The sequence below is a fragment of the Gekko japonicus genome, unplaced genomic scaffold (genome assembly GCF_001447785.1).
Source record: "Gekko japonicus isolate JY-2015 unplaced genomic scaffold, Gekko_japonicus_V1.1 scaffold173, whole genome shotgun sequence".
Lineage (NCBI taxonomy): Eukaryota > Metazoa > Chordata > Lepidosauria > Squamata > Gekkonidae > Gekko > Gekko japonicus.
Window position 1 is genome coordinate 241,328 of NW_015161407.1, and position 23,572 is coordinate 264,899.

A 23,572-nucleotide genomic window follows, 5' to 3' on the forward strand; every position below is an offset into this window, starting at 1 on the left:
GGAGCCGCGGTCGCCCGGGCCGAGATTGGGGGGGCAAGGCGGGCGACAGAAGGCCGATGCCTCCGTCGCCCTGCCCTCTACAGAATCCACCCCCCAAACCTCCAGGTATTTCCCTCCTTAGAGCTGGCAACCCTACATTCCCCTCAGTGCCTGTTGGTAGGCAACTAAGCTTGGTCCTGTCACCTACTTTGGCCTTTGGGAGAAAACACATTGGGGCCAGTCCTGATAGGGTTGCCAACTCCAGATGGGAAATTCCTGGAGGTTTGAGGGATGGTGCCTGAAGAGGGTGAGGTTTGAGGAGGGGTGGGACCTCAGACAGGTACAATGCCATAGACTCCACCCACCAAACCAATCAGTCCCACATAGGGAACCATTGTTGCCAATCTCCAGGTGAGGGCTGGAGAGCACTCAGAATTACAACTGCTCTGCAGAAGGGAGGGCAGAAGTCAGCTGAAGTCAAAGGGGCAGATAATGGTAGGTTGATGGCTAGCTGGGAAGGAGATGGGGTTGCCAACTACATGCTGACAAATTCCTGGGGATTTGAGAGGTGGAGCCTGGAGAGGGTGGGGTTTGCAGAGGGGTGGGACCTCAGACAGGTAGAATGCCATAGACTCCACCCTCCAAACCAGCCATTTTGTCCTGGGTAACAATTGCTGCCAATCTCCAGGTGAGGGCTACAGATCACTCACAATTACAACTGCTCTTCAGGTAGCAGAGATCAGTTCCTCTGGAGAAAACAGTGGACTCTGTCATTATACCCTGCTGAGGTCACCACAGCAAATTGACACTGTTTGCCCAATGCCAGAGCACTCCCCCCCCAGAGCTTCTTTCTAGATCTCGTTGTATTGCTTTCACAACGGGCTTTACTGCTAGTAAGAACATAAGAACATAAGAGATGCCAATGTTGGATCAGGCCAAAGGCCCATCCAGTCCAACACTCTGTATCACACAGTGGCCAGAAATACCAGTGCCATCAGAAGGTCCACCAGTGGGGCCAGGACATTAGAAGGCTAGTGGAATCTATTTACCTGTTCATACAAACCTGCTTGCATCAGGTTAGCAAAGCATGGCTGATCCACTTTTGAGGGGAACTGCTTTTTTTTTGGTTTTCAACCCATTCATTGCGCTTCTGAATCGCTGTGGTGTGCTGTTTAAAATGTCCATAGCACTTCCTACAATACTGTTTTTCCTGCCCTTATTCGCTACACATACTTTTTTTGTTTACATTCTGAGTACTATAGCACTAAACCGCTATACCACTGAAGTGCTATAGTGGCACCACTGAGATGCATTGACTCAAGGAATATTGTACAGTGAAAAAGGGCAGGAAAAAAGTGACACTGTTTGAAATTACCATTGTGCTTCAGACGGCTCATTATCAGAAGGAAATTTGCTGTATCAAACCCCTGTCCCTGTATCACTTTACTTGAAATCGAAACATCAAAACATGAATGGCTGTTGTGTTAGCGTCCTTTCAATTACTGAAATAAATTAAGGTCCCACCTTGTTTTGAGTTGACATCTGAGGGAAGGTGTGAAGGATGCGTCCCTGGAGAAAAGTGCTCATCGCTGTAGGTGATAAGTGGGGTGAGAGGATGAACCGCATGGGAAGGTTGGACCACTGGTACTTTGTTTGACTGCAACCAAAACAAAAACACTGATAATCATTGTGTATGCACAAATACAAAGAAAAGCCATCACATTCACTTTGTGTGTAAAATGCCCTCAAGTCACAGCCAATTTATAGCAATCCCATGGGGCTTTCAAGGCAAGATACATCCAGAGGTGGTTTGCCATTGCCTGCCTCTGCATAGAAGCCCTTGACTTCCGTGGTGGTCTCCCATCCGAATATTAACCAGGGCCAACCCTGCTTAGCTTCCAAGATCTCAGGACAGCAGGCTAGCCTGGGTCATCCTGGTCAAGGCCATATTCACATTAAAAGTATATCAACTAGGATCTGTTCTTAGTCGCATCTCATAACATATAAGAAAAGCATGACACACAACATACAGTGTAGTGATCCCTCTCTTCAGTTCACTACACTGGGCACCTCTTACATTTTTCACAAGGTGTAACTCACCAAGCCAGACCTACAAGCCATATATAATGGCCCATCAGTGATTTGGAAATGTTCCTGCTTTTGATGCCTGCTTGGGACTGCGGAAAAAAACCCCAGAGGGAATGCCAAGCACTTTTCAGGCTCCATGACTGATGTACCATGTTGTGGCCTGACAATCACTTTGCTTTGCTGTATACAGCTTGCTGTCTCATAAGTTGAACAGCCCTGCCTTGGTGAATAGCAGATGATTAATAACTTCATTGCCAAAAGTATGAAAGTAAAAAGAAGAAGAAGATATTGGATTTATACCCCACCCTTCACTAGCCAAAGGAGTCTCAGAGAATGGTTTACGATACCCTTTCCCTTCCCCTCCCCACAACAGACACCCTGTGAGGTAGGTTGGGGCGTGGGGCTGAGAGAGTTCTTTCAAGAACTGCTCCTGAGAGAACAGCTCTGAAGCAACTTGTAACTGACCCAGGGTCACACCAGCAGCTGCATGTGGCGGAGTGGGGAATCAAACCTAGTTCTTACAAATTAGAGTCCAAACTCCTAACCACTATACCAAACTGGCTCGTAATCCACCTACTACAAAAAAGGGGATGATGGCTACCAGAACAGTTCAAAGTTCAGGTATTTGGCAGGTGCCTCCCAAGCAAAGCATAACTAAAGATCCAGAGTAGAAGCCAGATATCTTTAAATATACATGATCAGAGAAAAATCTGAGGCCTTTACAGTGTAGTTCAGGGAACCCATTCTCTGGGATGCCAAAAACATTATGGTTGGACCCAGATTAAGCACAGACTTTATTAAATCTGCAACTGGGGACTAAGCTATACAGTGATTTTATATTATATATACAGTGATGTTTATCACACTTTTGAAGTACCTAAGAATACCCCACCCTGTACATTAGAACACAGGACACTGCCAACCACTTTATAAGCTTTTTAAAAAAGTGTTATGGGAACACATGCATTGTACTTGCTATGAAATGCAGCTATTACACTTGATTAGATTCAGCTAAAATACTGTCTCTACTGCACTTTCAATTAAAATTAATAAGAATAATTTTTTCCTTCACAAAAACAGCTAACCACCATACAAATCAAATTATTAAGCCAAGAATAAACCGTTCCTGCCTTACCCAAAACATAGAAGAGAAAAATCATTGAGAAAAAACTATAATAGGATGAATTTGCCCACCTCCACAAAGAACACAAGGTTTAAACTAAATTAAATGTCCACTTACACAATAGGTTTTACTGCTGAAGCTCTTGAGATCATTTAATGGCAGTGCCAAGTAAAGACTGTTATAGTAGCCTAATATAAAAGTTACCAGAGCATGCATGAACTGTGGGAAGATCAGACCATTTACAGTGCGCCCACCATGACCCATTTTGGTTGCAGACCCCTCCCCTCCACTTTCCAAGGCAGCTTACCAAGTGCTGCCCCATTTCCAAGTGGAGCTTCCAAGAGATGAACTGAAACTCAGTTATTCCTTATAAGTAACAGAAACTGCCCATCTCTGTTAGGGTAAGAAAAGTTAAAGTGCTTGGGGCTCTTTAGCTTGGAAAAACAACGACTGAGGGGTGACATGTTAGAGGTTTACAAGATTATGTAGGGGATAGAGCAGGCAGAGAAAGACGTACTTTTCTCCCTTTCTCACAATACAAGAGCTTGTGAAATTGCTGAGCAGTCGGGTTAGATAAAAGGAAGTACTTCTTCACCCAAAGAGTGATTAACACATGGAATTCTCTGCCCCAGGAGGTGGTGGCGGCTACAAGCATGGACGGCTTCAAGACGGAATTGGATAAACATATGGAGCAGAGGTACAGATTGGAACTCTCAGTCTGGGGCAAGTGATGCTCTGTATTCTTCGTGCCTGGAGGGGCAACAGTGGGAGGGCTCCTAGTGTCCTGGCCCCACTGCTGGACCTCCTGATGGCACCTGGTATTTTTAGCCACTGTGTGACAGAGTGTTGGACTGGATGGGCCATTGGCCTGATCCAGCATTGGCTTCTCTTATGTTCTTATGTAAACTGAATTAAAACCATTACTTCAAAGTTTGGTTTTTTAAAGTAGCGTTTACCTATTTATAGCCATTGTCTTCCTTAAATAAACCACTGGTTTCTTCAACGATTAAGCTTGGAGTTAGAGACTGTATTCAGACCCAGAACTAAGCCTTTGAGGAGTCCTGGGAAGTGCATGGTGAAAGTGGGAAAGAGGCATCATGGCAAGCAAGCCCAAGACACCCTCAAGGCTAGTTCACTGAAGTGCCGAAGCATGGCTTGGCATTTGTCATGTTACCTGAACGAGGATTTTAACCCAGGAACATTTAATCATGGTAAGGGTGACAGTGATCTTGAAAAATGCACACTGAGGCTGGTTCTGCACTTGGCATTCGTTCCATATTTTCTCAATGCTGAGGACAAGGTGCAGCTTAAAACCACATTCAAATACCCCAGGCCAATTCTGTACTGACTGCAAAGTCACCCCTGGACAGCCATAAAAAAGCCACCAATCTATGCAGAAGGTACCATGAGAAGCCGATGATCAAAGAAAGTGAAAGTAGCATGCAACGTTGAAGGGAATTTCTGCTCCAACATGGGTTTGCTAAAACAACGGAGAGAAAAGGCAAACCAGAATCACCCTGAGTTGAAGTAACATGGGGAGAACAGAGCTGGATATGTCAGGGGAGTATAGGGTTGTCACCAACCTTGAGGTGGGACTTGGTGATCTTTTGGAATTACAGCAAACTCTATGTCATTATACCTTGCTGAGGTCCCTCCCCGCCCAAAACTCCATCTTTCCCAGGCTCCCACCCAAGTCTCCAGGAATTTCCCAACCTGGTGTTGGCAACCCTAAGTCAAATATTACCTTCCGCTTTGAGTCAGAAGGACAAGACTATAAAGGAATTAAAAATCAATCTTTCTAGGGGACCAGTTACCACTTTTTAAAAATGGCCCTATTACGAAAAATCTCAAGCATTAATTAAATTAAAAGAGTCATGTCACAAATTAAAAACCTTTTAAAAATATATATTGTTAACTGGATTGAACCAGAGCTACAGGTGGGATCGAGGCAGCATGCCGTGCAGAGGACATAGCCTGTATCTTTCATACAGATAAACAAAACTGGAATCCTTCTCTTGACTGATTTTCTAAAAACAATAAAAACGCTCTAAAGAATTGATATGCAACCTCTAACAATCATGACTGCAACATTTTATGAAGCCACGATAACCTGTGTGTATAATTACACCAGCGTATTTGGGTAGAGTCTCCCCAGCTATCTCTAAGCCCTTACTGTCCCCTCTTCCAAAAGTTATGGTTACTTGCTTTTGAAAGACAAAAGAACTGATAATGAAAAGCCTAATTCACACCAATATTAATTAATAGTGTGAACATAATATTTTTTAAAAATAATATCTGTCTGGGTCATGGCTATTCCTCTGCTGTCCTGTCTATGCTGAAACACAGCTCAAAAGATCAATCCTAAATTCAGTATTTGATCAAATTTGGTACAGCATTACAAAAAAATAAAAATCTGCCATGCTACCGCTACATATCGCAGTCCCCTCAAGCTAAAGAAATGCTGGAGTTACCAGAATAATTCCTACTCCTTTTTTCACAGCATAAGTCTATGCAAAAAAGAAATGCTGGAGCCTCATTTGCATTATTACTCCATGCGCCATCATTTAATTCTTTTTCCATGGATGGGCTGCACTATGAAAGAGTGGAGGGGGGAAACCCTCCGCATATTTTGCTAGAGTCCACACAGACCTACTTCAGCAAAAGAAAAAGTCACAAATGTGACATCGTATAAAAGAAGAAGGTAATTCTGGCCAAAATGCAGAGAACAGCTCTGCCAATGTTCAATATTCAGAATATTTAAAAAACAGTAATACAGGAATTTTAACTGATCCAGGTTTTATTTGAATATACCAATGTGGTAATAGATTTGTTGGGCTATATTTAATATGATGCAAAAATGTCTGTATATAATAAGCCTTTCTTGTTTAGAATGAACAAAAAGAACGCCAGTGTCATGTTTCTTCCTAGGTCCCATTCCCCCTCCCTTGCATACTTTCCCTTGTTTTTAGAGCACCACCTTAAGGAACTTGCATTAGCAAGTGGTATCATCTTAGTGTCTGACCTATCCCTCCAGTCATATAGCTCAGAATCTTCTGCCATGAATTTCTGCTAAATTATGCTATCCTTGCTCTCCTCTTAATTTTACGGTTTTCAACACAGATTTGCTTTCCTGTGGGAAGGAGATAAGAACCTGAGGATTTTAATTTAAGCTCTGGCCTTGTCTTATATTTTGCAAGAGGGAGAGAGAGAGTTTGAGGAGGAGAGGGAAAGAAGCAGCAGTACTCATAGGTGTTTTAAAGCCAACAAGCATTAGGGCCATTATTTGTGACCAAATACAAGTAGTATGAATTCCCATTAAGATATAGGAGTTGCTTCCAAGAGAGAGAGCTCAAACTGCCACGCGTCTTTTACCATGCACAGTAATGAATACCAAGCTTCGCATTATCTGTGGGCCTCATTCTTACATCAATGAACTGGTACTGAAGTTGTATGCCAGTACTTTAAATAAAACAAAATATGTCACGGGGAAAAACAAAACCTGCAGTGATATCTCAGAGTTCTAATTTCCAGAGTGGTAACCATGTTACATTTGTCACAACCAAACAGGAAAAGGAATCTTGTGCCACCCTGAAGACTACTAGATTTATCGCTGTCACACTCAGTTTCACATAGAAGCTATTTCGCAAAAACTTTTACCTACATGAAAATCTATTAGTTTTTAAAGTACCACAAGAGTCCTCATTGTTAAATCAGTGCCAGCTTAGGATTAGACAGCTGGAGGATGTGGGGTTGCATCAGAAACCCAATCGAAGAAAACACGTTATGCACCTTAGCTGCTTTCTTTAGCCTAAGCTGAGACATAAAGCAAAGGGTTATTTTATTCTCCTCCCTCTTCTATACAGGCCTGACTTTCCAGTTACACACTTCTAGATTCTCAAGTCCAATTTCCCTTGCTTGGGTCATGCAGCACTGAGGTGTACAGTAAGATTGCTTGTATTAGGAAGGAATGTGCTTTAAAGAGCTCTTTGCCTATGTCTCTGTTCGAGCAGAAACTAGTTAATGGGTGCTGAATGTTCAATCCTTGATCAAATCAAAATTGCATTTTAAAAGATACTTTTTGAAAAGGAATAGACATGTTTCATACCACAGTACCTTAAGAATTTCCAGTGTCATTTAAAGTTACATAAGCCTTTATGTTTCACCTGTAAGATGATAAAGGCAGACAAAAGTTATTGTTTATCTACTACTTACAGCTCTCATCCGCCTTTTATTTTGACCCATCATTTTATCCTACATTACAAAACATTTATTTGATAACGATTTGATTCAAGTATCATACTCAACTACAAATGAGCTTCCTTAACCATGACTCATGTGCTGCCTGAATGGAAACACTTCTATTTCCCACACACTGGTAACTGCAGTTCTAGTATGCATAACATTGCCAAACTCCGAGTGGCACCGGGAGATCTCCTGCTATTCCAATTGATCTTCAGTCAACCAAGATCAGATCCCCTGGAGAAAATGGCTGCTTTGGAGCATGGACTCTATGGCATTATACCCTGCTGAGGTCTCCACCCTCCACAGGCTCCACCCCTCAAATCTCCAGGTATTTCCCGAACAAGAGCTGGCAAACCTAAATATGCAGGAATTTATAAATTAAAATATTTACTTCCTGCCTTGCCTAGTGGCTCAAGAAAAGGTTGGCTAAACTGAGTTGCTTGGCTAATACAGCGTTTGGAAGAATTTAGTTCTAAGATTTTGTTTATTCATTTAAATTATTTATATCCCAACTTTTGGCTTGTAAAGGGCCACAACTAACAGGAGCTTGCAAAGCTTTGCAAACTGAATGGCAATATGGCAACATTTGCTTTGCTAAGGCAATATGAAAACAGTGATCCAGCACTTCTGGAATATCAGCTGAACTGAACCAAATATTTGAACATCTGATTCAATTATAGCAAAATCGATTAATAACATATTGGCTTGTTTTAAAAGCAGATTTTATTAATTGGCTTGCACTTCAGTAATACTGTACTCTATTTTGAGTTTTATTTTTATGTGTTGTAAGCCATTTAATCTTCTCTCGGTTAAATATACAGCATACATTTCTAATAAGACAAACAGGTATTTGTTTGTCTTTCAACATGAGTCAGTGCTGGGAAGCTTCCAGGCCAGGACAGCCTAAAACATTCCTGAATTTTCAAATGCTGGTGTGTTCATTTTAGACACTTCCTCCTACTGTTCTTCTTCCAAGCAGTAGTGGTTTTCAACCATGACCAAGCTGTCCTAGTAGCAAGGTAAGCAGCATAACTAAACCCTGCAAGAGTTAAGGGGTATTGATTGATTCAAGTTAATTACAGCAGGCGGCTAATGTGCCAGTCCACTTTTTAGTACAAAGCAGCTGTCAAGAAATTAAACAAAGTGGCAGCTTTCGGATGAAATGGAAAACAATGATGGATCACTAAGAATGAGTCACAGAAGTCCTTGAGCTCCTCCTCTCATGTGCAGCTGAAGATTCACAAAGCTGCCATACAGTGCATCAGATCATTGGTCCATCAAGGTTAGTATTATCTACTCAGACTGGCAGTATCTCTTCAGGGTCTCAGGCAGAGGTCTTTCACATCACCTACTGCCTAGTCCTTTTAATTAGAGATGCTGGGGATTGAACCTGAGACCTTCTGCATGCCAAGCAGATGCTCTACCCTTGAGCTACAGCCCCTCCCTCAAAGGCTCCATGGTTTGCAACCATCATAGTTTGTTATTACACTGGAACTATTGTGGCTTAATCCTGATTTGAAATCCTGGTTTATGGGTTAAGTATAGATTGAATCTAACAACAACCCATATTTGTTGTGAACCAGGAAGTCTCTAATTTCCACACAAAAAGGGAAATAGATGGAAGCACACAAGCACAAGTACTTCCAGTCCATCATGACAAACCTTACTACAGTAGTTCGTTGTCATGTCTAAATGGAGCTAACAAGTCAGTTCAACAGCACATGTGAAGGAAAGCAAATTATAGTTCCGCATATCAAAGCAGACACTTCTAGGGTGCGATGAAATGGCAGGTTTGGCATGGTCTGGCTGTGCCTCTAATTTCTCCAGATCTATTTGTTCCAGAGAGAACCTATGCCACCCTAATCCAGCCTGACCCTGTGGTCGACCAATCAAACTCTGCTGCATGGTACCATGGCAGCTTTTTCTTAAAAAAAAACAAAGTGGCAGCTTTTTCTTTTAAAAAAAAATATCTAATGTGCACATGAGCAGAACTCCTTATTTGCCAGGAACGAATATGTGGCTATAGACATGTCGCTAAGTGTAAAAAAAAATGGCGGCCAGGTACCTGAAGAACCTTGAGACTATCAATATATATTAAACAATACCAACAAAGCCTAAAGACAAATTTAAGCCAGCAGAAGCACAAAAGGCAGACAATTCAACTCAACTAAACAATTCAAATTTTGCCTGGGGCTCTGACATCAGCAAAGAGGGTACAAGACAAACTTCACGAGAGAAGATATTCCAAAACTGCGATGCCACAATAAGAGTGGTCCTATTTCTGATTGTCATTCACCTGACATCTCGCTGTGAGGTGACTCAGAGAAGATCCTTTGAGAAAGACCTCTGTCAACTAACTATAATATAGGTCATTGCTTTGCCTCTGGAGGTTGGTTCTACAAAGATGTTGGTTCTACAAAGATACACTTCAGAACAAATAATGACATATTAGTTGAAGTGCTAGGGGATGACCACATGGCTACTGACCATGCTAAAAATACATGCTGTTTTGAACTTAACTGTGTAAGTGAGCCCATTCACTACACATTCACAAGGTAGGACAGTAATATATAACATAGACACTGCATGTTACATGCCCTAAAGTTAGGGCTGCCAACTTCCAGATTGGTACAGAAATCAACATAAACCATGATAAAAATTTAGATAGCGAAACAGTGAAAATACAAATACAAAATATTTAAGTTAAAGCAACTATAAACAACCATCAATTACAGAACTAAGCTGTTTACAAAGTTATTGCTATAGCCAATATAAGATCAGTCCTCGTTCTAAATCAGATTTAAAATGCCAGAATTGCCATTTCAATAGTGAAATATTAAAGTCTCTCAAAAAACTATTCACAAAATCTTCATAGAAAAACTCCTTCAACATAGATGCTTTTGAGAGATTTAAAGTGATGAGAACCTTGTTTCTTCCATTCTGATAGTAGAACAAAAAACACTTCCACAACCACCACCAACTTCCAGATTGGGCCTGGAATTCTCCCAGAATTACAACAGGTTTCCAGGCTACAGGGATCAAATTCCCTGGATGAAATGGCAACTTTGGAGGGTGGACTCTACTGAGCTAAATCCCTGCCGCGCTCCTTTACCTCTCAAACTCCACTCTCCTAGGCACTACCCACAAATTTCCAGGAATTTCAAGCCATAGTTGGCAACCCTATCAGTCCTATGTTTTTGAAATACAATATTTTGACTTCTGTAGGAAAACAACACCCAAAAAGTAGCACCGTGGATAACATGAATTCACAGTGCATTAAACCTTTTTCTCATCCATCTCTTGGGGGGGGGGGGAATTCACATACACGAGGCACTACTTAGTGTTTCTAGAAGTACTGGGGGGAAATAAGGAACACAGCGGGCCCTCCAAATGTGTCTATCTTACAGGTTGCTACTAAGTACTAAATGTGGATTGGTACAAGTAGTTACCTAGTCTGTATTATGAGCACAGAAACAGACTTCAAGCCCACTGCTATACTCAGCCTCTCACCCACCAATATTTAGATCTAACCTGTGAAGAACAGAAGCTGATGAAGGGAGTGCCTTAGGGTTACCAACCTCCAGGTGGTGGCTAGAGATCTCCTGGGATTACAATTGATCTCCAGGCGACAGAGATCAGTTCGCCTGGAGAAAATGGCCACTTTGGAAGGTGGACTCTGTAGCATTATGCCCCACTGAAGTACCTCCCCTCCCCAAACCCACCCTCCTCAGGCTCAATCCCCAAAATCTTCAGATATTTCCAAGCCCGAAGCTGGCAACCCGAGAGTGCCTCGTTATCCAGTCCGACAGACCAGCCACACTAAGAAGAGAAGAGATTGGATTTAGAAGAAGACCGCACTAAGAAGAGAAGATATTGGATTTATACCCCGCCCTTCACTACCTGAAGGAGTCTCAGAGTGGCTTACAAACTCCTTTCCCTTGCCCTCCCCACAACAGACACCCTGTGAGGTAGGTGGGACTGAGAGAGCTCTGAGAGAACTGCTCTTTCAAGAACAGCTCTGACAGAACTATGGCTTGCCCTAGGTCATCCAGCAGCTGCATGTGGAGGAGTGGGGAATCAAACCAGGTTCTCCCAGATTAGAGTCTGCACACTTAATCACTAGACCAGACTGGCTCTTCTTCTTCAACCGTATTTTAAGGAGTCTGTGAAGGCTAGCCACATACTAGATGTAGGAATTTCCCATTCCCTCCCACCATGTCATGAAAAAGCAATTTCCTGAAAATTTCCTGGAAAAGCAAATTCAGAAGGTCTACTACATTAAGATATTTACCATTTCCATTAAGGTATGTATTCCTTCCTGGGTATCTTCCAGACAAGTTTCATTGTGACCATTTCCGCAGTAGTGAAATTCCCCATATTGACATTTTAAAAACTGTATGTTATGTGAAATTTTCTGCAGTAGATTTTTCCTCACCAGGTGCAAACTCACAGTTTTCTCCTTCTTACCCCATATTTTTATAACTTGCTAAAACCAAGGTTCCTAAAAATGCAGGGGAAGAAGGAAAAAAACTTCGTGTTTGTGCCTGGTGAAGAAAAATCGACTGCGGAAAATTTCACATAATGCACAGTTTTAAAAATGTCAGTGTGGAGAATTTCACTACTGTGGAAATGGTCACTGTTAGCAAGTGAAAGGGAGAAGTACAAAAAGGAAGGAACAAAACTCAAAATAATTAAAGGCAGGCACCCCTGATTTCGGACACAAAATACTGCAGATCTCAGTGTAAAGGCCAAACATGCCTTTTCCATAATTCAAAAAAGAAAAAGATTGTTTTAAATTTAAGGTAAGATCTGGTGTTTCCAATCTTGTAAAAATGCACATTGTACAATTTCAAAAAAAATAAAAATAAGAATCCTGAACATTGTCAGTAGTTACCTTTTCCATAACTCAAAAATGAAAAAGATTGTTCTAAATTTAAGGTAAGGTCTGGTGTTTCCAATCTTGTAAATGCACATTGTACAATTTAAAAAAATAAATAAATAAGAATCCTGAACATTGTCAGTAGTTGGAACAGAAGTTTGTAGCATAGAGTATGTATTTTCAAAAGATTACACATTAATCAAGTTTAAAATTTGTATTTGAATTCAGATATAAAAATGAGCAACCGTCTCCCTTCCAACCCCACCTCTCCAAACTCTGACTTATGTGTCAACCGAAGATATGAAAATACCATAACATTTAGCATTGCCAGAATGCTAAAGGGACCAGAATCAACTGAACTGGCATGGATGAAATTTACAATGGAGATTCATCAGAAGAAACACATTTAATCTTACAAGGACTGCATTAAATTCAGGGTCAAATGGTAGGCCAACCCAGCAGGGAACAGCAAAAGCAGCATTGGCTCAGAGTCATCCCATGCCAGGTTGTTCCTGTTTAACCATCTTCTCAGCTGTATTCCACTATAGGTGAAACAGGAGCCTGATTGCGTAACTTCCCCTTAGGAACCAATTCAGAGAGCTCAAATGAATTTCACAGTGGTGTACAAATCAGCCAGCTGCCTTTGCCAGGAATTAACCCTGAGCAAAGACTGCACTTCTTTCCTCTACATATTATCTCCCCTGAATTGAAGCATAGCTTGAATCACTGTTCTGGGGAAAGAAGAATGGAGGTTGGAACCACATATAGTTTGACCACCATCTGCCTCAGCTAACACACAAGATAGTATTTCTTCCTCCTAAAAGATACTTGTTAACTAACTTTTGTTTACCAAAGCTCCAAGACCAGAGCAATCTCAGTATAGATAAAGTTATGAAAATATTTTGTTTTACCTCCCAGGTCTATCAAAAATAAACATTGCCCAAGTGCAGTATTTATTTTAGAACCACCACAGCAGAAAAGCAGATCTCTCAAACATACATCTAGGAAATACATCTAGCAAATAGATATGGGTTGTTTCCACATAGGTGTTTTGCTCCACTTTGGCTTCTTTACAGCAGCATGTAATTAGTGTTGCCAACTGCCTGGAGAAAAATGTCCTTTAATGGATTTACATACAAGGTTGCCAACTTCCAATAGTGGAGATTCCCCACTATTACAACTAGTCTCCATAAAATAGAGATCAGTTCCCCTGGAGAAAATGGCTGCTCTGGAGGGTGGACTCCATGGCACTGTACCCTGCTGAGGTTCACCTCTCCCCAAACCCCACCGTCCCCAGGCTCCATGCACAAATCTCCAGGTATTTCCCAACCCAGAGGTGGCAACCCTAGACGTATCAGGCAATATTATTCACTTCAATGCCAGGAAAAGCTTCAGCAACCCATCCACATGCATTAAACTTCTGTAAAAGGGACATTTTTCTCCAGGACTGTTGGTAGCCCCAACTGTAACAGAGTCACTGTATTAAAAATTCTAATGAAGAGGCTTTGGACATCTAGCCATATACAAAAACAGGTGCACAACCCTCAATAATAGTAACACACCCTTCCTTTCAAAGAGCACACATTCCATTATGGAATCAAACAATACTCATACCTGACAAAATGATCATCCCTAAATGTTAACCAGTTATAAGAAATGTAACTGTTTGATTAACTGCTGGATTTACCGTGGAAATGTGGACTTCCTCCCCCCCCCCCGCTCTGTCCCAGCAGCCCTGATGCTACCCAGATTTTATTTGCGTCAAGTCATAGATTCAAGCCTGCATTCTCGAAGCCTTCATAACTATATCTTCCCCCTTTTTTTGTTTTGCAGTAAACAACTAGCCTTGTGAATCGTTCTGGGGAATGTGAAAAGCTTCTGTAGCAGTTTGTGATTTTTTGGCTGCCCAAAATAAAATGTATTGGACAAGTTTTGTTTTTCCCCATACAGAAGTAATGTTGCATAAATTACAGTTTCCTTGACTCTGGGTGATAGCATTGAACAATAGGGGTCTACTAGCTTTCCCACTGCTACAGATAGGTGTAAAGGAGAAAAAGGGCAATCTCTACTGTAGGATCTCTGGCTGTAACAGCCACAGTAGAATGAGAAGTTAGTTGCCCCATGTGGCTTAAAGATTATTAAGAACTGCAAGGAAGAAGTGTCAGCTTGCCACCCATCTCAGTTATATGGAATAATCATTATATGGAATACTCATTATATAGCCCATTTCAAGCCACTGCAGGTAAACAAAAACTCTTTCCAGTTGGTATCTAGTAGAGTGCAGGCTACAGGTTGCAGTGCACATTCAGACCCGAATGAGCAAAGCAGAGGCAGCAGAAATTTGCAAAACTTCACAGGTCGATGAAACTAAATGGCCCCATGTCATGCTTTAAAGCACCTTGTCACACGGATGTCATAATGTATTATGAACATTAAAGGTTAACGGGAAAGGAACATTTAAGGCTGTTAACCTTAAAAAAAGTTCCTATAATGTCCCCACTGACCAGGCTGAAAAGGAGGCATTTAGCACATAAAGTAGGAGTGCACTGTAGCACTTTCTTTGTGTGTATCTGTATGACGTACAATCCCAGGCTCCTGCTCTTCTGAATATCAGAAACTAAAAAAATTATGATCACCCTGCATTTAGATCAAGGCAATACTGTCCTTCAAAGCAACAAATCCCCCCACTCCCAAATCAGAACTCCCGCAAACATTCCTTGGTATATTTGGACATTTTAATTTTTAAAATGAGGTTTTTGTTATCCAAATTTAGTGACCATTTTTAATTGGTTTTTATGATCGAATGGAATTAGAATAAAAGGGTAATTTGAATTCAAAATAGTGGGGTGACATGCTTTGTTTCACAGCTTTTACTGCATTTGCCTTGATGACAGTCCTATGAGTCTGGTAATTGTTATTTCAGTTTTCCTCCAAGGAAAAACTTACTGAGCAACTCAAAAGCAATTCAGCACTAAGAAGTGCCTCCAATTTCATCTCCAGTTATCAGTTAAATATACTGGTTGCTGTCCTAGGACTTCTTGCCTCCTTCTAAACTTCCAAAAGTATTTCCATGCATTGGTATCTTAGTGCTAAAAGTTTACATGGAAGTACCATCTTATGTGAAAGTACCATCAGTGGCTGCTGACCTTTGGAATAATTTGCCTTGGGACAATTTGCCATCTTTTTGGAGCCAATCAAAGGTTTATCATTCTTGTTACTTTCACAAGATTTCATAGCCTAGCTGCTGTGCCATTTGCTTTTTTTAAAAAAAAATTGATTTTTTTTTAAAAAATTTTTAATTGTGATGGACTGTACTTTTAAGAAGCTTAGAAGTGCTATACAAACAGCTGAAGGGCTGTGAAGGGTTAATTCTTCATACAAATAGAGAGACTTGAGTGACAGGCTGCCCAAAGCAATCTGATTGTTTAGCAAGAGCTAAGACGGAGAGAGCTGCATGCTGAGGAGAGATTCAGTCAGATTTCTGCCTTGGCTGATTTCAGCCCTAGCTGAGAAGAGTAAAGTACTGACAGGTTTGGAATTCAGCTCTGACCAAGAACAGTTTAACACAAACAGGAGAACTGGAAGAAAGTTGGCAAGGAAGTTTGGGAAGTAGGCGAAGACTCCCATTTGTGTCAAGGAATGGGCATAGATATTCTAGAGAGAGAAGAAAATTCCCTACCCAGTCAAACAGGGAGTTAGCTCCGAAGAGTGCAGAGATCCCTGGTCTGGTGCAGTTAGAGACTGCAGCTGATTTCGCACTAGAGCTGCCTCGATCTTGCGCCACCGTTTGCCTCGATACTATAAGTCAATTTCACACCTGAAGCTGCAGGGCTGCATTTGACCCGTGGCTTCGCCCGATTTCCTCTGCAGTTTCGTGATCCTCAAAAAACAGGATCACGAAACTGTGGGGGAAATCGGGTGAAGCCGCGAGTCAAAATGCAGCCCCACAGCTTCGGGTGTGAAATTGACCAATGTTATCAGGGCAAACAGCATCGAGGCAGCTCTAGTGCGAAATCAGCCTGCCTTTAGAGACCTTAAGAGTCAAATAAAAACTCAAGGCGAGTAGTGGTGCTTCAAGAGATGGGGTTTGGGTACTAGAAAGAGTGGAAACTAAAAGAGAGAATACTCAAACAAAGTGTATTAGAGTGTTTGGGAAAACACTGGAACAAAAGGCTCTCAACATAAAGATTTAAGTAACTGTGAATACCCTAAGAAACTCTCATTAGCCTGAAACATAAGAACTCAATTCCTGCATGTTCTGGTTTTACCTCAGAAATTTCAACCCCTGATTTCACCTGACCTTTTCCCTCTGTGTTAAATTATCTTCTTATTTTTTAATTTCAAAATGCCTTAAGTGCCATTTAAGAGGTTTAAGTTAAAGGGTGATTCCAACCCTTCTCTCAGGTTCCTGGGCTGAGCCAACAGCCAAAATATCATACAGTGACAGAGTGGGACAGCCGGAGTTCTTCAGCAAAGAAGAAAACACATTACTAGGGTGGCTCAGTCACAAAAGGGAGAGAAAACCAGAGTTAAAATTGTGCCTCTGAGGGAGGGAAGAGGATGGGGCCATCATAACAGTATTACAGTATTCTGGTCCAGAGGAAAAAAGGTTTTAACATATTGTACAGCTTGTGACACTCCAGAGACATTTATTTAAAAAATAGTATTTGGGACCTATAACTGCCCACCTGATCAAAATTCTGAAGAAGATCCTGAAACACCAAGTAGTAAGGCAGAACATAAAGTTGTGTATTAACGGGCAACTTCAACTATTCTCACTCTGAAGACAGATTCAGGCCATGTTCATCTGAAGCAGCAGAACAAAATTAAGAGTTCAGTGGCACCTTTAAGACCAACAAAGTTTTATTCATTCATTAATCATGTTGGAACACACTGCCAAATCTATTCATCCAAAAAAAGTAATAGAACATTACATCAAGTGCTGTAAAATTTTATACCAACTTTCACAAAATTAATGAAAGCAACTGAAGGAGGCTTCAGTTGAGAGTACAGGGTGGCTAAGCATGAGGTAATTAATCCTTTTTCTCTGCTCAAAATCACTACCCCCAAATTGACCTTATCCCCCTGCAAGGGAAAACACACAGATTTGTCCATGTATTCCCCGGCAGAAAGAAAATAATCTTTAAGGAGAGATGACAAAAAGGAAAAATGCCCAACAGAGAAAGGGTTAATTGATCCTTCACCTCTATTCTTGATTAAAGTTTCTAGTGGCTGTTTTTGTTTTTATTATTACTATTTTATTTAAATGATAAGTAAACAACACAACTATAGGCTCATTACATTGCTTGTCTAAAACTTACTTAAACATACATTACAGTACACTATAAACAAAAATCTCCAGTCCTCTAAAGAATTTCTGTAACCCCACCACTAAACTCTAAACCTAAATTGATATTTCAAACTGCCATCCATACTTTACCAATCTTTACCAAATTTTAATACCTGTTGTTGCACATCCTGATAACCTTCACAGTTATTCCAGTACAATGTAAATAATATCCAAGTCTCTGGAAATTTAGCAACAGAAAACCTTTCAGGGTCCACATATTTTCGATTTTGAATTCTTGCTCTTAACCCATTACCAGTATTTGCAGGTCCACAACCATATCTGAGCTTCTCTGGGTTGCTACTAGGATTGACAGCCTCCAAGTGGGTCCTAGAGAGCTGCTGGAATTACAACTGATCTCCAGACAACAGAGATCAGTTCCCCTGGAGGAAATGGCTGCTTTGGTGGATGGTTTACGCCATTATACCCTGATGAGGTCCCCCTCCTCCTCTAACCCCACCCTGCCTAAGGTTGCATCCCGAAATCTCCAGAAATTTCCCAACTTGCAGTTGGCAATTCTAGTTGTTATTAGCCTCCTATAGGATCAGAAATAGGTATAATATGGCTGTCATTCCAAACCCCTCCCTTCGTGGGGGTGCTTTTTAATGCATACCCCAAAGAGTTCAAATCACAGATCTCCTAAATATTGTGTAGACCAGCCCTGAGCCCATGCAATTTACAGGAGGTAAAAATGCATAAAAGAAGTCTTAGGAGGCTTAAGTGTATGAGGCAGTATGTATAGATGGTCAAAGAAGGTGGAAAGGAACATTCTACCTACACCATGCCTTTTCCACACACCTCTTTTCTTCCATTCTGCCTGTTTTGGTTTCCTCCTTAACCTGCCCCTGAGATAGAAGAAGAGCCCAGAGTAGGTTTTTAATGAAAATTAAGGATGTCATCTGGAGACTATTAATTAAGGATAATTGATTTGTTGATTTAAATCTGAAATTTTGTACTGATTTTAACCTGTTGTAAATTGCCCAAAGCCTTGTGTACTCAGGGATTGGGCAATCCAGAAATTTAATTAATTAATTAATTAATTAACAACAACACATTGAGCAGAACACATGCCTAGGACCTTGTGTAAAAGTTCAAATTAAGGTGATTGGGGCAAGGACAAATGGCACAATTTACCCACCATCACACACAGATATTTATTTCTATCCTATGTGTCTGCACAGAGCTAGTGCAAATATAAGTGCTCAAGATTATCAGGTTTGAAAGTACCGTCAACTGAAAACATCACTGCCTTTTTCTGACAGGTATATCTGGGGCTACTGCATAAAATTGTATCTTCAAGTTGTAAAAGACAGTCATTGTACACCTTGCTTCACACGCATACATCATCATCATATGCAAACATAGTAAGCCTTGCTTGTAAAAGGAAGTCATAGTATGCCTTAGATGTAAAACACAACAACACTATTAAGTGAAAGTATAAAGGTAAAGGTTTCCCATGCTTGAAAGCCAGTTGAATCCGACTCTAGAAGGCGGTGCTCATCTCCATTTCCAAGCCAAAGAGCCAAAAGAGCCAAAAAGCCAACACTGTCCAAAGACCTCTCTGTGGTCATGTGGCTGGCATCACTAAACGCAGAGGTGCATAGAGTGCTGTTACTTTCCCACCAAAGTGGTACCTATTTATCTACTTATAATTTCTTGCTTTGGAACTGCTAGGCTGGCAAGAGCTGGGGCCAGAGACGGGAGTTCCGTCATGCAGCACTAGAGTCTTGAACTGCCAAGCTACAGACCTGCAGCTCAGCATCTTAACCTCTGAGCCATGAAACACAAATACTGAAAGAAATATTACATACCCCCCCCAAAAAATAATGGCAGTATGGTTAAGAAATTAGCTCATGAACAGCATTACAGCCCAGAATCCCTATAGTCATCTTGTGCCACATGATGCCCTAGAACACAAGAAAAGAGCCATGTAAATTCACCCTCCGCATACACACACTGTCTCAAACCTGGAGTGCAGATGCCAAAAGCCAGGGGGAGAAGCAGCCTGACCAGACTTAGAGGAAATAAAACATCAACTAAAAGTAGTTTAAATGTATAACAAGGCACCCTTTGTAAGAAGGGTCATCCTAATAAATACAGGAAAATTACTGTGTTAACAAGAGAAGAAAAATGAGGAAGAAAAGAGTATTTAGCTGAAAATTGGAAATTTAGTCATCTGGAAAACTAATAAAAATCCCTAAAGTTTCCTGCCACAATCCAGTGATTGGAATGAATTACACAAATGTACAGGTTATATAGTTTTACACAAGTGCACTTTAATTGCCTGTGAAACAGAATATTTTTGTTCGGTTTCTGCTACACTGCAAAAACCAGCAATTCAAGGATGAGGGGCTGTTACTTGCAGAGTGATCGGGGTTGCCATCCTCTGGGCGGACCCTATAGCGCTCTCAGATTTACAACTCATCTTCAGACAACGGTGATTAGTTCCCCTGGAAAACATGGCTGCTTTGGAGGGTGGGCTCAGTGGCGTCATGCCACACTGAGGTTCCCCCCCTCCCTAACCCCCCCCCCCCCGCTCCATATATTCAGGAATTTCTCAACCTGGAGTTCAAAATCCTAAGAGCCAGGTAGAAATGCAGGCCTAGAAGGTTGCCAATAACATGCCAGGTACAAAAATCGTATTTTAGAAATAATGCAAAACTTTTGTCCATAACCTTAGTAGTGGTGACTGGCTGGACTGGGGAGAACTCAGAGTGTATACAGGAACCAAGGCCAATGCATTACATGACCTTTCCAATCTCATAACCATGCAGGACAGAAGCTCTCTGTGCTGACCATAAAGCTGCATATATTCTTTCCCCCCCCCCCCAGGTAGTGAAGAGTCGGGTATGAAACCAACTCTTCTTCTTTTATTCAAGGTATAAGCTTTTCTGTGCATGCACACTTTTTCATTTTTTTTATAATATTTTTATTATTTTTCCATATGGATCTTTGATCATAAAACATACACATATAATAGCGAAGATCTTTGCAAAACTTACAAAAATTTCTGATTTTGACCCACTTATACAATGCCAAAGAATCACATTCGTTAAACTAAATTGCCAAATTCATTAAACGAAAGCAAAATTAGATACCTTAAACAATGATAGAAGTTAGACCAATAATTTTCATATCTCTCCAGACTTTTTTCTTCAATAATAAAAGTTACCATTAAACTCTTATCAATGTTATACTGGCACCACCAACAAAACTAAGTTACTGATGGTCACTAACTCCATACCAAGTTCAATTCTCCTTCAGATGAAACAAATTCACAAATTTTGGTTTGGTTTAGTTGGTTCACCAAGTAAAAAAGTAGAACTCTGTGATGTGTCTGAGGTAACAGAAAAGTCCATGAAATGTATTAAGAGCTTTATCCATCCTTGTGCAAATTGGGCTTCTTTAAAAAACACTTTAAAAATCTAAGCTTCAAGAGATTTGGACTTCTATACTAATGGAAGTATGTTAATTACTCAAGATTTAGCACATCAGGTCTTAGCATACATCAGTATAAACAATACAGTCACATGCTGAAAAGGTAAAAATCCACCCAAGATATCAGTGAGTGCCTGTGGGCATAATAGATCAATGGTTTAAAGCACAGTATTTTAAAAGTAAATCATCTAAAAAGGTGCAAATTAGAAAAAGTACAGGAGGGACTATCTGGTAAAAAAGCTCCATTAGGACTGGCAAGGTTTTTGGTTTTTTTAAAAGCAGCTGTGGAAGAAGAGTTTAAATGACATTCATTTTTTCTGCACCTAAAACCCTAATGAAGATACATTTTCACTCAAGTAGTTGAACCACACACAAGAATGAACAAATGATTATGTGTTTTTTAGTAAATAGTAATTCTGAGACACTTCAGATCTTGTTCTAACAATAGGAAGCATGAAGGCATTACCTGGAAGCTAATTACCAATTGTTCTCTATTGTAAAAGGAGGAAAAGTAAGACCACCAATTTTGGGAGGATCAATTGCCATGCATATAATCAAGCAATGTCATTCCTGCAATGCTTAATTTCTAAAATATCTAGCCTCAATCCTTGCTTCCGTACCCTGTGTGGGTCTTAAGTTAACCACAGTTGAAAGAGTTCAACATTAGAGATTATTGCAAGGTTGGCTATTGGCGCCCCCCCTTTTGGAGTTTTTGAGCTAGAAAGAAAATGTCCACTGCTGGCCTGCACAAGCGCAGTCCCAATGTGGGGATGCAAGAGAAGACGGAAGATGAACTGCACACCTATTGGTCATAAGCACACACAAATGTAGCCTGTGAAGGTAAATTAATTTCTAAAATGTTAACTAAAACTTTGTCAGTTAGGAGGAATTGCTACTACTGTGTGCAGTGCTCATATGCATGAAAAGTTTACAGATAGCAGCTAAAAATGAACAAAGAACAGAATCCCATTGCAGTACTAGTAGGAAAATTAGGACTACATTTCAGCTCCCATTAATTAGGCACGTAGCTGGCAAAGGGAAAGCACTTAAACATCCATCACATGCCCATTCATTGTCTGCAGCCACCCAATCTCACATAAGCACCTAAAAATCATCTCACTCTCTGCAATTCTCACTTCATTTCTGCTTGCATTAAAGCAATCCTTTGTGTGTGGAGGGATGCCTGCAAGTAATTACTGTTAATTCTATGAAGAGGCACTCATTAATCAAATAGGATGGAAAACAGAGCAGTCACCTTTTTTTATAGCATGAACACATGAAGCTGCCATATACTGAACACTGGTCCATCAAAGTCAGTATTGTCTACTCAGAGTGCAGACAATACTTAGGAATCCAAAAAGTGGGTTCAGTTCAAGGTATTCCCTCCTGTCCTAGATTACAGATTAGTGCTTTCGCTGTAGAAACTATAGGCAGGGCCGGCCGGCCCCAGCTTATTTTGCACCCTAGGCGAGGATCCCTTCTGGCGCCCCCCCCCCGGTGCCATCTGCTGGAGGAGAAGGATGGAGCTTTATGGTAGCACAAAGAACAAATGCAACATCTACAGTCTGTTAGGATGTCTTTTGCCCTTCTAAAATGGATAATCCTAATTGAAAATCTAAGTACACAGAAAACAACATGCATGTTTTCCTTGCTGTTCTCCAACAAAGTCCATGAGGGGAACTGGGCATTACTGTTTCTGAGCCCGACAACCTTGAGGCACATTATGTTATTGCTCAATGGTGTGGTCATTAATGTGTTAGTTTGTCTAAAGTATTAATCAAGCCCAAATCTCACAAGTCAATTATGAGGAGTCAGTACAAATCATGAACCATAGTTCATCTGAAATATTAATGCCATACTGGTATATAAAATAAATTTCTTAGGGAGGTACATCGGTTGAGGATACTGTTCAGCCCAAACTGCCCAAAGAATCAGCTGCTGAATAATTTTCTTTCCCAAAGAACTCAGTCTGGTAATTTTTTTAACAGGAGATGCCATAAGCATAGCAATAAGGCTAGGGGTGCCATCCTCCAGGTGGGGCCTGGAGATCTCCTGTTATTACAACTGGAGAAAAAGGGGACTCTATGGCATTAAGAGACGCCAATGTTGGATCAGGCCAAAGGCCCATCCAGTCCAACACTCTGTGTCACACAGTGGCCAGAAATACTAGTGCCATCAGGAGGTCCAGCAGTGGGGCCAGGACATTAGAAGCCCTCCCACTGTTGATCCCCCCCAAGCACCAAGAAGACAGACTCCAGAGATCAGTTCCATTCCCCTGGAGAAAAAGGGGACTCTATGGCATTATATGCCACTAAAGTGCCTCTCCTCCCCAAGCCCTGCTAGGCTCTACCCCTCAAACCTCCACAAATTTCCTAGCCAGGAGTTGGCATTTGCTTTGCATACAGAAGCCCCCTCCCTAGTTCAGGCTCTGGAATTTCCTGTTAAAGGATCTTTGTCAGCAAGTGTTGGGAAATAA

The 23,572-nt window shown here is 41.0% G+C and overlaps 1 protein-coding gene across 1 annotated transcript in view; it reads right to left on the minus strand.

Annotated features, from left to right (window-relative positions):
- Nucleotides 1-23,572, minus strand: part of LEF1 (lymphoid enhancer binding factor 1) — a 135,062-nt gene that overhangs the window by 59,629 nt on the left and 51,861 nt on the right. Inside the window, exon 5 of the mRNA XM_015426293.1 lies at nt 1,504-1,636. Within this exon, the coding sequence (XP_015281779.1) occupies nt 1,504-1,636 (133 nt within the window). The remainder of the gene's footprint in view (nt 1-1,503; nt 1,637-23,572) is intronic.